General features: G+C 45.0%; 1 protein-coding gene across 11 annotated transcripts in view; it reads right to left on the reverse strand.

Annotated features, from left to right (window-relative positions):
* The window catches only part of LOC147610748 (uncharacterized), a 71923-nt gene that overhangs the window by 40641 nt on the left and 16603 nt on the right, over positions 1-14679 (reverse strand). For 4 of the 11 annotated variants that reach the window (XM_086785273.1, XM_086785272.1, XM_086785268.1 and 1 more), the window contains one exon: positions 7711-7794. In XM_086785273.1, the coding sequence (XP_086641399.1) occupies positions 7711-7778 (68 nt within the window). In that variant the 5' untranslated portion in view covers positions 7779-7794. Of the gene's footprint in view, positions 1-5087; positions 5135-7710; positions 7795-14679 lie in introns of all 11 variants that reach the window. The other 7 variants (XM_086785274.1, XM_086785279.1, XM_086785269.1 and 4 more) reach the window with 3 other exon arrangements.

A 14679-nucleotide genomic window follows, 5' to 3' on the forward strand; every position in this document is an offset into this window, starting at 1 on the left:
CTTACCATACAGCCAGCCACGCCTCAAAGGGGAGGTGCTCAAAGAGCTCCTGATGTAGAACCTGCTCCCACACAAGAGCAAAAGAGATGGGACTCTAGGGATGCACAGGCCATGTCATTGATAGCCGTTTCAGTGAAAAGGACTATTATTCTGCACATTCGTTCTTGCAAGACATCGAAGCTTGCATGGGACACATTGGAAGCAATGTATCAGGTACGCAACGAGGCAAGAGTTGCCTACTTGAAGAGGCAATTGGATCTTCTTTCTATGGATGAGGATGACTCCATGGCAGATCATCTCACCAAAGTGAAAGATTTGCAGGAACAATTGCTCAACATTGATGACGTTATCCCAGACAGACAGATGGTCACCAATACTCTTCATTCTTTACCACCTTCCTACTTGGGCTTTCACACCTCTCTCAACCTCTCAATCAGAGGAGGTGGTGATCCCGTCACTTTTGAAGAGCTGGTGGGTTTACTCTTGCAATAAGAGCAAACAAGAGCAAACTTATCGAGCAACCGTGGTGGAGACAAGGCATTTACAACCAAGGATAAGGGTAAAGCAAAGAGCTTTAAGCATGGGGGACAACAGTCTAGCAAGGCTGGTCATGGACAGCCCTCTTCTGGTGGTGAAAAGTCTGACAAAGGGGATGCAAACAAGCCCAAAAAGAAGGGCAAATGTCACTACTGCCATAAGCCTGGACACTACATCAGTGAATGTAGGAAGCGGATTGCAAAAGAGAAAAGGCATGGTGCTAGTACAGTGGACTATGTTAATGGCTCAGCCCAGTTTCATTCCCTCTTTTCAAGATTTTATGGTAGGCACTAGGCCGGTTGGAATAGCAGTGGATCATGCTATCTTGTCCTTCACTCTCACATTTCAGTTTCAGCACTGCTCCATTGGGACAGGTCTCCACACACACTCGTTATACCTTTACGAGGGAGACTGACACCGTGTACACGGATGAGATATACAGACGTTTATGTGCCGACGAGCCGGGACAGCCATTAGATGAGCTCACTCAGATATTGATAGAGAGACTTCATGCTACAGCATCAGAGGCATATCCCCATAGTCAGCCTACACGGAGACGATCTGGGAACATGCCCCAGAACAATTGGTATGATGAGGAGTGCAGAGAGATGAGGATCAGATTACAGAGAGAGGTGCTCATGGGTGTTACCACTCACAGACAGTCACGGATTACCTTCCCGCACCTAGTGCGATGGAAGAAGAGGGCTTATCTTGCTCAGTTAGAGAGGGATTTGTATCAGTTATTTATGAGTCAGGACTCAGGCGAGGCATGGAGACTATTCCATGAGCATTCACCATCACCAGCCATTACCTCCACAGAGATTTGGGGTGAGTATGCAGCATCCCTGTACACAGCACCACGACAGCCGCCCCTGCCAGACCCATCGGAGCCATGCCCAGAGACATGTGCTTTCTTTATTGCTGAGATGGTAAGGAAAGCTATTGACAGGATGAGGACTCGAAAAGCGTATGATCATGATGGTTTGGTAGCAGAGCACTTTATTCATGCCAAAGATATGCTTGCAAAGCTTATTGCTATGATGTTTAACCGAGCCATGTGTGAGGGTTTTCCTGAGACTTGGAATATGTCCACGATTGTGCCTATCTTCAAGTCAGGGGATCCCATGCTTCCTGGGAATTATCGTACCATCATGATTGGTCACACATTGGCTAGATTATATGCATCTATTCTTGAGCAGGAGTTGAGTAGATGGGCAGAGAGAGAGGGCATACGTGCATCAGGGCAGGCAGGGTTCAAGAGAGGTTTCTCCACTCTTGACCATATCTTGACACTCGAAGCTATTATTGAGGAGGGCAGATTATATGGCAGGAGGATTTATTGTTGCTTTGTGGATTTCCGCAAAGCTTTTGACACAGTACCGAGAGCCAGACTGATGCGCAGACTATAGGAGATGGGAGTGCCCACAAAGCTGATTTGGGGAATCATGGCTTTATACAGGACAGTTGTGGGGCAGGTACGTACTACTCAGGATATATCTGAGATGATTCACTCCACTATTGGGGTGAAACAGGGCTGCCCCCTTTCTCCCACCTTATTTGGGATGTATGTGGATGAGGTTTCTGACTATGTAGAGCGGGAGGGTGACAGAGAAGCACAGCTAGCAGGGACATGGATTCCGCTGTTATTGTATGCTGATGATATTGTGCTGATCTCAGATTCTCGAGAGGGGATGCAGCGTCATTTGGATGCATTGCACACGTTTGCACAGGACAGTGGATTGTCTGCTAACCTTGGTAAAACCAAGGTGATGGTGTTTAACACCACAACACAGTGGGTTAGGAGGTCAGTACCCACCTTTACATATGGTCAGGAGACAATGGAGTATACAGATGCATATACTTACCTTGGTGTGGTTTTTTGTGGCCCACTATTTTCCTTGAGGAGAGCAGCGGAGACCAGATTGACCAGAGCTTATGCAGCATTGGGGAGACTAGAAAGAAAGAAAGAAAGAAAGATTTTATTAACGTCTTCCAAAAGACCGAACTCGGCCTATGAGACAAATCGGAGTACCTGTATGGGGTATCCTCTGTCATCCCAACAAAATGAAAAAGTACTGAATAAAAAAAGCTGAATCTGGGTGTGCAGGGGATGGAGCTCTACTACTAGGAGAATGCAAAGCTATATGCATGGAGTATACAATCATGATATGCAACCTAGCTAGCTCCATCCTGTACCATACTGGGTCAGGTTCAGTTTCAGGAACCTCGATCAAAGCTCTGGCTCTTTGACACTTTCTTTGGTCACTTCAGCCATGCTGTATGGAGTGGAGATATGGGGACCCTCAGTGGATCACCACAGCCGAGCTGGTAGCACTGATGGATGGAGATGTATGCAGAGGCCCTTGGTTTCTATGATTTCCCGAATGATTAGGGCCAAGGCCTCCGTAGCACATGATATTATCCCTGCAGAGATGGCTGCCCCCCATTGGTAGTAGAGGCACTCACTCGATCAGTCTCCTTTATACATAGCACTTGGGCTCTCCCTAGAGACAGATATGCTCGCTTAGCCCTGGAGTCTTCACGACAGTTGGCATCACAGGGAGACGGATCATGTTGGTATGCACAGATGACAGCTTGGTTCCAACTACATGGCTTTAGTATGGACAGGCTACCTCCATTTCAGTACTCCCTGGATGCACCCTCCCTCTCTCTCACACGGGCAAAGATTACCAGACTTATCAGGCAAGACTTGACTCAGCTGGACACTAGGAGGACATGGATACAACCGACACACGAGCTTGGTACGAAGATGGCTTTCTATAGAGATCATCTTCTCCAGCTCACACGGAGGATGGGTTTGTGATTAGACCTAGCTACATGGATACTCATCTTTCTCATGGGGTACGGTGTCCTATTGGTCAGATGCGCACATCCTCACACCAGCTAGAGACTGAGACTGGCAGATTCAGAGGAGTACCAGCTAAGGCCAGGATTTGTCAGCTGTGCCAGATGGAGCCAAAGACAGAGTTACATTACATATGTCACTATCCAGTATATTATGAGATATGAGGCCGTTTTCACTGCCTGTTTAGAGAGGGTTTCGGACCACTTTCTAGAGTCATGAGATACCAGGATCAAAGATGCCTCGGATTATACTTGCTGGAGCTGCGTAGACATAGAGAGGGTCTCTTGAGAGGGAGGGGATCAGAGAGGGAGAGACACCTACAGAGGCAGATTACAGACTTCTTTCAACCAGAGATTGAGCAATCAGGCCAGCAGGCATTGCAGCTAGCCCCAGAGTATAGCCACACCAGAGGTACACTGATTGATCGGGCTATAGAGCTGGGGCGGTCCAGGCGCCCCAAGATGAGAGGCCCATCTCGACACCGACGGAGACTACAACAAAGGATCAAGACCATACTAGCACGGCATGGGAGACGTCCAGTCAGAGTACTCACCATGGAGGACATTGAGGATATCCGCCATCAACCGATGAGAGACATCTTTGGATAGTGATGTGTATGATGCTTACCTTTGTTGCTGGAGTTTTCCTCCCAGATGTGATCCATTAGGAGCTCCTAGTATCGTACTTTTCCTCATAGTTGTTTCAGTTTCAGTTAGTTGTTTAGTTGTTTTTAGCTTTTCTTACACAGACATTGTATCAGATCCACCAATTGTTGTGACCTTTTTAGGTCATTTTGGCCTTCTGAAGACGTTAATATATCATTTCATTTCATTTCTCTCTCTCATTTCTATGTGTGTGAGCTTCTCTATCCTGCACCTAACCCTAATGTGCAGGTTTGTGTGTGTGAGTGTGTGAGTCCAACACCAACAAAGACTGACAGGAGCTTGTGACCTCTCTCGCGTCTCTCACACACTTTTTTTTTTGTGAAACCACTACTTTATTAAGGAAAGTATGGTGCAGTCAAACCTATCCCAAGGTGGGACAACTACTACTCAGATATTAGAAACAATGGGAAAACACCTCCAACTAATGAAAGCAAAAATCTCCGAGGTCAAAAGAATCTCAAAGTGAAAGCTAAAGAGACCTGAAAAAAGTGAAGCATATGATCTCCTTATGGCAGAAAATCAATTGACTTTGTGCATGGTAGATCATCCACAAAGCCGTATCTAGTCCAGGAAATGAAAATGTGTAATCTGGCAAAGGTGAAGAAAGGTATCCGAACATCCAAAAGAATTTCCCGAAGTTGTTGCGGGGAAATCGCACTTTGAAGTGCCCTGACAATCTGTCCAGGAGAGCAGGAGAAGATTCAAGAGGGGTATCTCCATAACAAATGAATAATTGTCTCTTGGCGATGAGAACACCTCTTGCAAGAGGCAAGTGCAATGTTTCTCTTAGCAAAGAAGGTGCCAACCGGGAGTGCACCAACAATGCATCTCCACAAGAAAAGTCGTCATTTGGGAGGAAATTTGCTCTTCCAAAGTATGGTCAAAGAGGCCTTCCACCAACGAATAGGTTTTGCTTAAATGCCACAACTGATTTGCATATGTTTGTATCCAAGGTGGCGGGAGCAGAATTTTATAAGCTCTAGCTGCTATGAGGTGATGGAAAGAGAAAGAAGAGTTACCTGGAAGCTGCCTCTCAAATTGATGGCCTCACACGCACGCGCGTGATCTACACAGCCGAAAGTCAGAAAAACAGAGGTCGCACGCTCATGAACAGAAAAGCAGATCGCTTTCTGCCACTAAAGAGAAAAGAAACACACACTTTTTTTTTTTTTGTAATGATTATTTCGATTACTAGTGGGAAACCTCAGAATGAGGAAAACCCACAAAAAGCATCATATACAAGAAATGCCAGAGTTCATAGTGAACAGGGGCATGATCAAAATATATCCGTGAAAAGGCTATACAATGATGGGTCAATCTCATGTAGAGAGAGACAATCATAAAGGGATTGATGTAAAGATTCTTTGAAATAGTGAAAGGCTTGAATGGGCGGCTCACCAAAAACAGCCCGATTCCTGGAGTACCAAATCGTCCACATGGCCCAGTAACGAAGCCAATCAAAAAAGGCCCTATACTGTCTGAGAGCAGGAGAAAAAATACCAAACAACCAAAAATGTTTCCCAAAAGAAGCAGAAGGGAAACGAGCTCGAAGAAGAGCCGTTATATGATCCAGCAAAAGTTTAGTTGCATTACAATTCCACATCAGATGGAGAATTGTTTCATCATGCGCTCCACAAACACAACAATCTGAAGATGTCACATGGTGCCTTGCCAGGAAAGAGCCAACTGGCAGAACAGCCAATAGACATCGCCATAGAAAAAGCCGACATTTTAACGGCATCTTACTGCTCCATATCATCCTGAGCCTTTTCTTCCACCAAGCCAAAGGCTTATGCATTCTCCAAGCATCATTTGCATAATCATGAACCCAAATTTCAGGAAGGAGAAAGCCATAGACTGTATGCACCGAGAGCTGTAGCAGAGACAAAGGACCACGAGTAAGTATGGGCCTATGCAAGCTCCAATCGTGCAACCTATCCGACTCTTCAAGAGCGGGAAGAGGCTCAAAAGGGGCCAACAAACTCTCAATCTTTTCCCATAGGGGACGGTAATGATGACTTAGGCCAAATTTAGGACAAGCATCTATAAAAGACAGAACATGGCCACTATCATCTAGCACATCTGCAATGAAATAGACACCCTTTTTGGCAAGGAAATAAGCTTTTCTAGGCTCTTGCACAGCCAAAGGTCGCTCAAAAACTCTACTCCAATGAATGCTTTCCAAACGCAGTGAATTACAGTTAGTATTCACTCGAGGAGTCCAGCTGAGAAACTGTGTAAGCTTTTTCCATGCCAAAATTAACTTTGTGGAGAAAGGACAACCAGCAATCTTGCCTTCAAAATGGCCAAACACAGCATCCCAATGCGTGATGGTCCAGTTGCCAAACGATTTAGTGGACATCTCAACACACATATCTGCCAACATAATCGCCCAAGGCTGCCTCTGAGATACAAATTCCAACAGCAAGGTGGACTTTCGTGCCAATGCATGAAAGTGTATATTAAGGATATTCAAGCCTCCATGCTGTTTGGGACTACATAGCTTCTTGAGCGAGAGAAGGTTAAGGCCCCTCTTAGCATGTTTGGTTTTCCAAAAAATGCTCATGGCTGAAGACATAAAACGATCAATGTCCACTTTTCTCCACATTATTAGTGGCAAAAAGAATTGAATATATGCCATGACAATAGCCTGTACAATCCTTAAACGAACATGCAATGGCCATGTAGAAAGCTTCCAGTAATTAAGTTTCTGATTCAAGAAAAGAAACACACACACACTCCCACCTCCAAACACCAGCACGCACGCACCCATACATACATACACACACATACAAGCATACATACACACATACATGCACGCGCGCGTACACACACAAACACATATATACATAAATATATGTATGTGTGTACACACACACACACACTTTTTTTTTTTGTAAAACCAGTTGAAATTGCATTATATCATAAATGTACAAAAGGGTTTGACATCAAGAGGATGTCTGAACCCTAGAACTTAAAAACAGCAGTAAAAAAGTTCTATGCAAGATCAGGGCAGTGCTCAAGAAAAGAGCCTATGCCCTATCCATCAGAAACAGTAAAAGAAAAGCTGAACACAAGAAACATCCAATTCTTCCTCATGCACGGCATCATATAAGGACTGTCGCAACGAGGCTCGGAAGAACTCACAAGGGTGCTGAAGGGGTGAATTCAGATATGCATGATTTCGCTGTACACACACACACACACACACACACACACACACACACACACATACACATACACACACATACATACATACATACATACATATATGTATATATATGTATATATATATATATATATATATTATGTGTATGTGTATGTGTATGTATATACATATATATATATGTATATATATATGTATGTATGTATGTATGTATACACACACACACACACACACACATATATATATACATATGTACATATATACATATATACATATATATATATATGTATATATGTATGTATACGTATACGTACATGTACAAGTATATGTTTATACATGTACATGTAGATGTACATATACATACACACACACACATATATATATATATGTATGTGTATGTATGTATGTATGCATGTTTACAATATTCAATGTCACAGAAACTAATACTAAGGCTTTGAGTTGAAGAAGAAGGATACAGAAATGCATTCAAATACATGTCAAGCAGGATTCCGGACTGCATGTCGCAACTACCTTCAGGTTTCATGTAGATCTGCAGGTACCTGAGAGAAAGCCAATAAGATACATCAATGATCAGGATTTCATTTCTGGGTATTGAGCATAGCTCTAGCCTTAGAGTTGGGGGTGCTCGCAAGGGAGCTATGGCTGGGGATCAGAACTCTTCCATTGAAGTCTTATGTGGTAATGTTTCTGGATTTGGCAGGCTAACTTTGGTTGAGAGATGGCTGTACAGCACTCTGGGTTCATATACCCTAACCTTAAGCATGCATGTTTTACTTGAGAAACCATGAATGTGAGTCTCTTGTCTCTCTTGGAGCTTCACCTACCGGTTTTCCCTATGTCCCCCTCTTTTTAGAGCTTCAGACCTGCCAGTGACAGTTTTCCCCTAATCCCTCTCAAAATCTCTCTTGAACTGACTTCAACCCTTCCCTGTCATTTCTCACCTATGCCCCTGCTTCATCTCGCTGCTCTCCATCTACCCATACCAACAGGTTCTCCTAGTGGGTACCCAAGTAAAAGCTCTAAGCTGCATCCCTCAAGCCATTCTTAATTGTATAATCAAGGAAGGGAGTGGTCTGAAAAGGCCTTTGGTTATCCTAGGCACATTCTTTGCACCATAGAGTAGCACTGCACCAAACCAGATGACATTGACTCCATGTATACTGCATTAAGGGACGATGACACGTGATAGGATTCATTCATTCATTGACTTGTTGAATAAACATTTGCGCAATGCTCCAAACTCATGTTGTTTCTACACGCGACGGATGTGCTTTATTTTGTAAGGCCCCCTTTATGCCGAGTAGCCATTGTGGTGAGCACCTGCGCACCCGATAGTTCCCAGTTTAGACATTGGATGCTGACCGAGTGTGACCACATGGTTAGGAGACCGCTTATGTAGACTTGGCACTCTGCCAAGTAGGATGCATGCTTGTGCAGGCTAAGTGACTGCATTAGTGAATGCTGGACAGCAAACCGAGGACACATTGTTCTCGGGTTGCGGGCCCATTTGAGAGTCCAGACAGTCTCAGATGGCAATTGTAGTCCAATATGGTCCTAGTCGGATGATGCGGTCGGTTGGTCATCTAGGACCAGGTCATGGGTTGGCCAACGTGGTTGACCCTAGGTACTATGTATAGACTAGCTTGGCAGTCTTAGTTCACCATCGAGTTCATTGTATTCAAGCACTCTTGTAAGCAAGACATCCTTCGTCCAGAGTCTGTCTAGATTGCCATCAGATTTGGACCACTTTCCATGATCATGGATTTCCCAGAAATGCTTCGGGCTTTTCCTCCTCGAGCTTCGCAGACACAAGGAGTCCCTTTTTGCGGCTTAGAATAGTGGTACCCGTCAACGGACCAGCACAGAGAGCTCTCACCGACTTCTTCCAGACCAGAGCGATGAGGCAGATTCACCGACTACACCCGACCTTCACGCTAATGTAGGAGCTCGGCCGAGAGGAGTGACCTTCAGGCTATGCAGAGCCCGGCACCCCCGACCCCGTGGTCCCCTCCTATGGCCGCGTCACTACAAGAGGATCGGAGCCATCATCTCCCACCACCACAGGACTTTCTCCCGCCGGCCCAGCTTTACTACTTTGGGTGCCATGTTGCAATGTCCTATGCAGGATATTTTAGGGCAATATGAGCGTTGGACACTTTTTGTTTTGGGATCAAATCTAACATTTCAGCTCTTGTTACTTTCTTTGATTTTTGTTTTTAGTACCCATGATGATGTATTTCATGGACATGCTGTAACCTTTTGGTCTCATAGGTCATTTTGGCCTTTTGTAGACGTTAATACAACTTTCTTTCTTTCTCTCCAACAAAATCTCAACATCGTCCAAAAGGACGAGGATGCACGGTATCTTTAGGTGCGGGTACAGCTTACCAAGGACAAAGTCGACCACATTGCTGTGTGCTATTTTGCACTACCGCACAGCATGGCCAATCACCATACTTACCATTATATGGGGATATGATGGAGTTCTCACAGCTTGGGGAAGTCCTGCTCGGGGACTTCAACGCCATGACAAGGAGTCCGCAGGTCCCACTACTTGATCTCGACGACCCTTTTAGACTACACGAGCTCAACATCACTAACATGAGGTTACAAAGATTATCACACAACCGTGAGGAGGTCACGGTGTATGGGAGACATTTCTTAGAGCTAGGTGCTGCACTTGGTCTTGTTATCTATAACGGTGATAGGTTTTTTTGTGACCAAAGAAAATGCCCAAATAATGTCTACCCTACCCCAAGAAAAACAAAATAAATCATGGATGTTTGGTTAGAAACCTTAGGAAAGGTAATTGCTACATGGCCACTTTCCAAAAAAATTGAAATTAGCCATTGCTGCCCTAGCCAACCGAGGAAAAGTACACATGTACGCAGTAGAGAGGGGAGATTGCGAAAGAAAGGCAATAGTTACACGAAGCTGTGGAGAGAAGCTTGAAATTGGAGACGCATGGAAAAAGAAGTTTGTAGGCAGTGAAGATTAGATTGTGTGAGCTGGACGTCGAGAAGAGTGGAGAGAAGAGAGACAATCGGGTAGAATTGAAGGAGAAGGTATCCCCGAGTCAGTAGACCGTCGGCAGCTGTCAACTGTCAGTGTAGAGAGGTGAGTCCTGGTTGATTTTGAGTGTCTTGAGGGCTTAAAAGGGTCAGTGGACACAGACGAGAGAAATTCTGCTCAGTTCGGTCAGACTGGTCAGAAGTCGAAATACAGTCCGTTGGAGTTAGCTGTGAGTCTTGAGTGTGTTATCTCTCTAAATTTGGAGCAGCTTGGGAGTCAGGGAAGGTCAAAGGACCCGCGAGTGAAGAAATCTGCTTCAGTTTAGATAGTTGGATCAGTCAAGACTATTTCGGACAACTGGCTCTGTCTCAGTCAACTCAAGCTTTGAGGACATGCAGATTGGAGACAATTGTATCAATTGTAGGCAGAAGAAATTTTCTAGGGTGATATCTTGATCAGATAAGTATAGCGTAAGAGTCAACGGATGTCAGAGGACGCCTGAGGAGAAGGTTCTGTTTTAGTTGAGAGCTTCTGAATCGGTCAGTTCTACGTCAAATTTCTGAAGCAGTTTCTGAAGGAGTTCCCAGTAGTAGGCGAAGGTAAGAGTAAGGTCCGAAGAAGCAAGGGGTCCAGGAAAGACCTGGGATTGTGGATTTAAGATCAGCCAATGCTAGAGGACACAAAAGGATCCTGGAGGAGATTTTTTGAAAGAAAGTGAGCATCAGAATTCGGAAGCAGGTATTCTATTAACATCTGATTTGTTTGTAGAAGCTGAGAGTAATTCTGGTTAGTTAGTAGTCAGTTGAGGTCTGGATAGGCTCTTAGGTGGATAGTCAAAGCTTATGGAGATCAGAGCTAACCTGGGAGGACATCGGAAAGAGTCAGCTGAGCTGTTCCTGAAGTTTGGTAAGTGTCCGCCTGTGTCAGCTGGAGACCAAGGGACATCAGCTGGGCATACTGGTGCCTACATTTGGTGTTTGTGCTCGGTTGCGATGCAGTGGTTGATAGTTCCTCCTCATGGTGGTGTGCTTCGGACGGGCTATAGAGAAAAGGTTCTCCCGGACGAATCATTGTTTTGGTGCCCCCACTGAGGAGGGCTTTGAAGCACCCTTTCAGTCTGTTGTAGGTCTGAGAGTTTTCAAAGAACAGATGGCAGCCATACTTTCATATCCAGTGTTCTATGGGCATGTTGGAGAGGATCCAGAGGAATTCTTGGCGGGGATGGAGTTGGCAGCATTTACCTTTGGGAAGGATAGAGATGAGGATAAGTTAGCCTTGTTGTCAATGTTATTAAAGAGAGATGCCAAAAGGTGGCTACAGAACTCAGCTGAATCGGGGTTAGGCTTATGAAGATCTCAAAGTGGCCTTGGTGCAGCATTATAAATAGGGGGAATCCCCAAATGCTCTGTGGGCCGGAGATTCAAAAGTTAAAGCATACTCTGTCAGATGTGTTTAACAGATTTGTGGACTATTTTGAGGACCTGTGGGTAAGATGGTATAGGTCGCTGGGAACAGACCATCCGCCTATTCTTCTAAAGAAAGACATGTTTATCGAGTCCCTTCATGCAGATTTGAAGGAGAACGTGGAATTGAAGAGACCTGGAACCTTTGAAGAGGCTTTAAGAATAGCTAGAGAAAAGGAGTGGAAGCTACAATGGATGGCTCAAAAACAGAGGGAAGTTCAAACTAAAGGAAGGTCAGTTGTGCCTGGGGAGAAAAGAGCAAAAGGAGTTGTTCCATGTACCCCGATGGTTTCTGATCGGCTGATGCAAGGAATTAACCATCTAACTCAGCAGATGGAAAACTGGAATTTGAATTTGTTGCAAGGAGAAAGAAATGCCCCTAGGGTAGCAGATAGAGATGTTATGAGAGGCAGGGGAAGAGGAGGCCCAAATATGAATGTGCAGTGCTTTAATTGTATGGAAAAGGGGCATATATCTCCTAAGTGCCCATATCCCAAAAGAATGGGAGGTGATGTGTATCCTTTGGCACCTAGGAGGGAGGAAAGGTAAGATGTTAGGAAGGCGCTTGTATCTGGCTCCATATGAAGCCCTGCATATGCATCTAGGCACTACATATTTTTTGCCTATTTTTAGACATTATTCCAAATTTTTTTGCATTGTCGGCCAGTCCACTAATTTGCTACTGGCCGACCAGCTCCTCTCCAACCTATATAAAGGTGGCTAGGATTAGCATCATTATTATCTCATATTTCAGCTTCTGCAGTGATAGGCAGCATCTACGGGACCTCCCTCATGCTGCTCCACATGATGTACTACCTTTTGTGGTGATATTCAGCAGTGATCTTCTTTTCTCCTTTATGCTTGCTGTCCATATACAGTGTTGTACAGTTCTAGCAGCATTTCTTTGTGGGTATCACAGCAATGTACCCATTCTTTCATGGTATCAAAGCGGGTAACATCTACAGGGACCTGAGTTTTCTAATCCCATGATGCTGTTGACTGTTTTCAGCATATAGGAGCTGGTCACTTGTTGCGTTTTCGTCATCAGTAACCTGCGTTTTCCTGTGGGAGCTGCGTTTTCACTCGGGACTGCCTCAAGTGCTGCAATTTCTTTCTACAGAGCTGCTTTATAGCCTTTACCACTGGAGAGTCGTTCTATTCTCTTCTCTTTCTAGTTCCCTCCCACCCACCCTCTCTGCTAGTCTTTCTAAAGGAGGCTTGGGATCTTGGAGGTGATGGCTTCTGGAGATCACCATTCTCCCCTCTCGGGGATTCTCTTCTCTTCCCCTCTCATCCCTTTGGATGAGTATCTTCTTTCCCTTGTGCTGTTTCATGCTGATGCTATTATCGTAGGTTTTCTCTCCTCTCTTTCAGAGGAGGATAATGGTTCTTCTATAGAGCAGGTGGATGATTTTGTTGAGATATCCTCACATATAGCTTCCCACTTTGGCGGCTTCTCTCCTGGCAGTTGCTTCTCCTTCGTGTGTTTCAAAGGAGGCATCTTCCACTATCTTGGAGCCTGTTCCTACTTCGAACCTAGCAAATTCAGCTATCACTGATGATCACTTTGTTCTAGTGGTTGTTTCATTTCCTTCTTCAGAGGAGGATGTTTTTACTTCGGTCCCGATACTTGTTGCAGATGCAGAGGAGGTACCACATTTTTCGGAGCCATCTATAGTTCCATCTCCTGAGGGCTTCTCTCTCCAGATTGATCCTGGTGTTTCGTCTTCGATATCTTCTCGATCTTCTCGTGGCTTCTTCCAAAGACCTTCTCGGTATTCAGATATACCATATCTTCGCGAGCTTTGTGCCTTTTATGAGGAGGTTGTTCCTTCAAACTCTTTGGAGGATTTTTTGCAACGTACCGGACCTGGTCCACCCATTTGGTGCTGAAGAGAAGGTGTTGGAAATTATTTCATCCCCAGATGGACTTTCCCATGCACATTCATGCTTGTATCTGGCTCCATATGAAGCCCTGCATATGCATCTAGGCACTACATATTTTTTGCCTATTTTTAGACATTATTCCATATTTTTTTGCATTGTCGGCCAGTCCACTGATTTGCTACTGGCCGACCAGCTCCTCTCCCACCTATATAAAGGTGGCTAGGATTAGCATCATTATTATCTCATTTTTCAGCTTCTCCAGTGATAGGCAGCATCTACGGGACCTCCCTCATGCTGCTCCACATGATGTACTACCTTTTGTGGTGATATTTAGCAGTGATCTTCTTTTCTCCTTTATGCTTGCTGTCCATATATAGTATAGTGTTGTACAGTTCTAGCAGCATTTCTTTGTGGGTATCACAGCAATGTACCCATTCTTTCATCTAGGAGGCGCCCCCTTTTTGGACCCAAAAAGCACACATTTGAGCTATTTCCGGCGAGGAGCCCTTATTACTGGTAGAAAACTCAGATTTGGAGCATGCGCCTGCTTTTCTGGGTGCATGGGAGCTGGTCGACCAGTTTTTGAAGCTGTGGGCAGCCTTTTCTCACCATCCATCGCAACGAAAACCATCCAGGTGTATGATAGAAGTTGGTCGACTACTCCTGGGAGCCTTTCTTGCTGCTGGACGCCTGTTTACAGCTCTTAAAAATCTGCTGGTCAAGGCACACAAGAGGGGAGAAACCTGGCCGATTGGAGGGAGAGTCATCTTTTGGTCGACTACTCCTGGGAGCCTTTCTTGCTGCTGGCCGCCTGTTTACAGCTCTTAAAAAGCTGCTGGTCAAGGCACACAAGAGGGGAGAAACCTGGCCGATTGGAGGGAGAGTCATCTTTTGCTGATCGAAGTCTTCCTCGAATGTGTGTTGCTGCCAGGCAACCCCTTCTGTGGCTTCTGAGAGCTGGTCGACTGTTGCTAACAGCCCTATAAGGCTGGTCGTCTAGTTCTATAAGCCAGACAAGAGGAAGATGAAGATGCAAGGCTGTCCTGGGCTGATGTGGGAGTA

The sequence above is a fragment of the Cibotium barometz genome, chromosome 48, assembly GCF_041138505.1.
Source record: "Cibotium barometz isolate CiBa-2024 chromosome 48, ASM4113850v1, whole genome shotgun sequence".
Taxonomy (NCBI): Eukaryota; Viridiplantae; Streptophyta; class Polypodiopsida; order Cyatheales; family Cibotiaceae; genus Cibotium; species Cibotium barometz.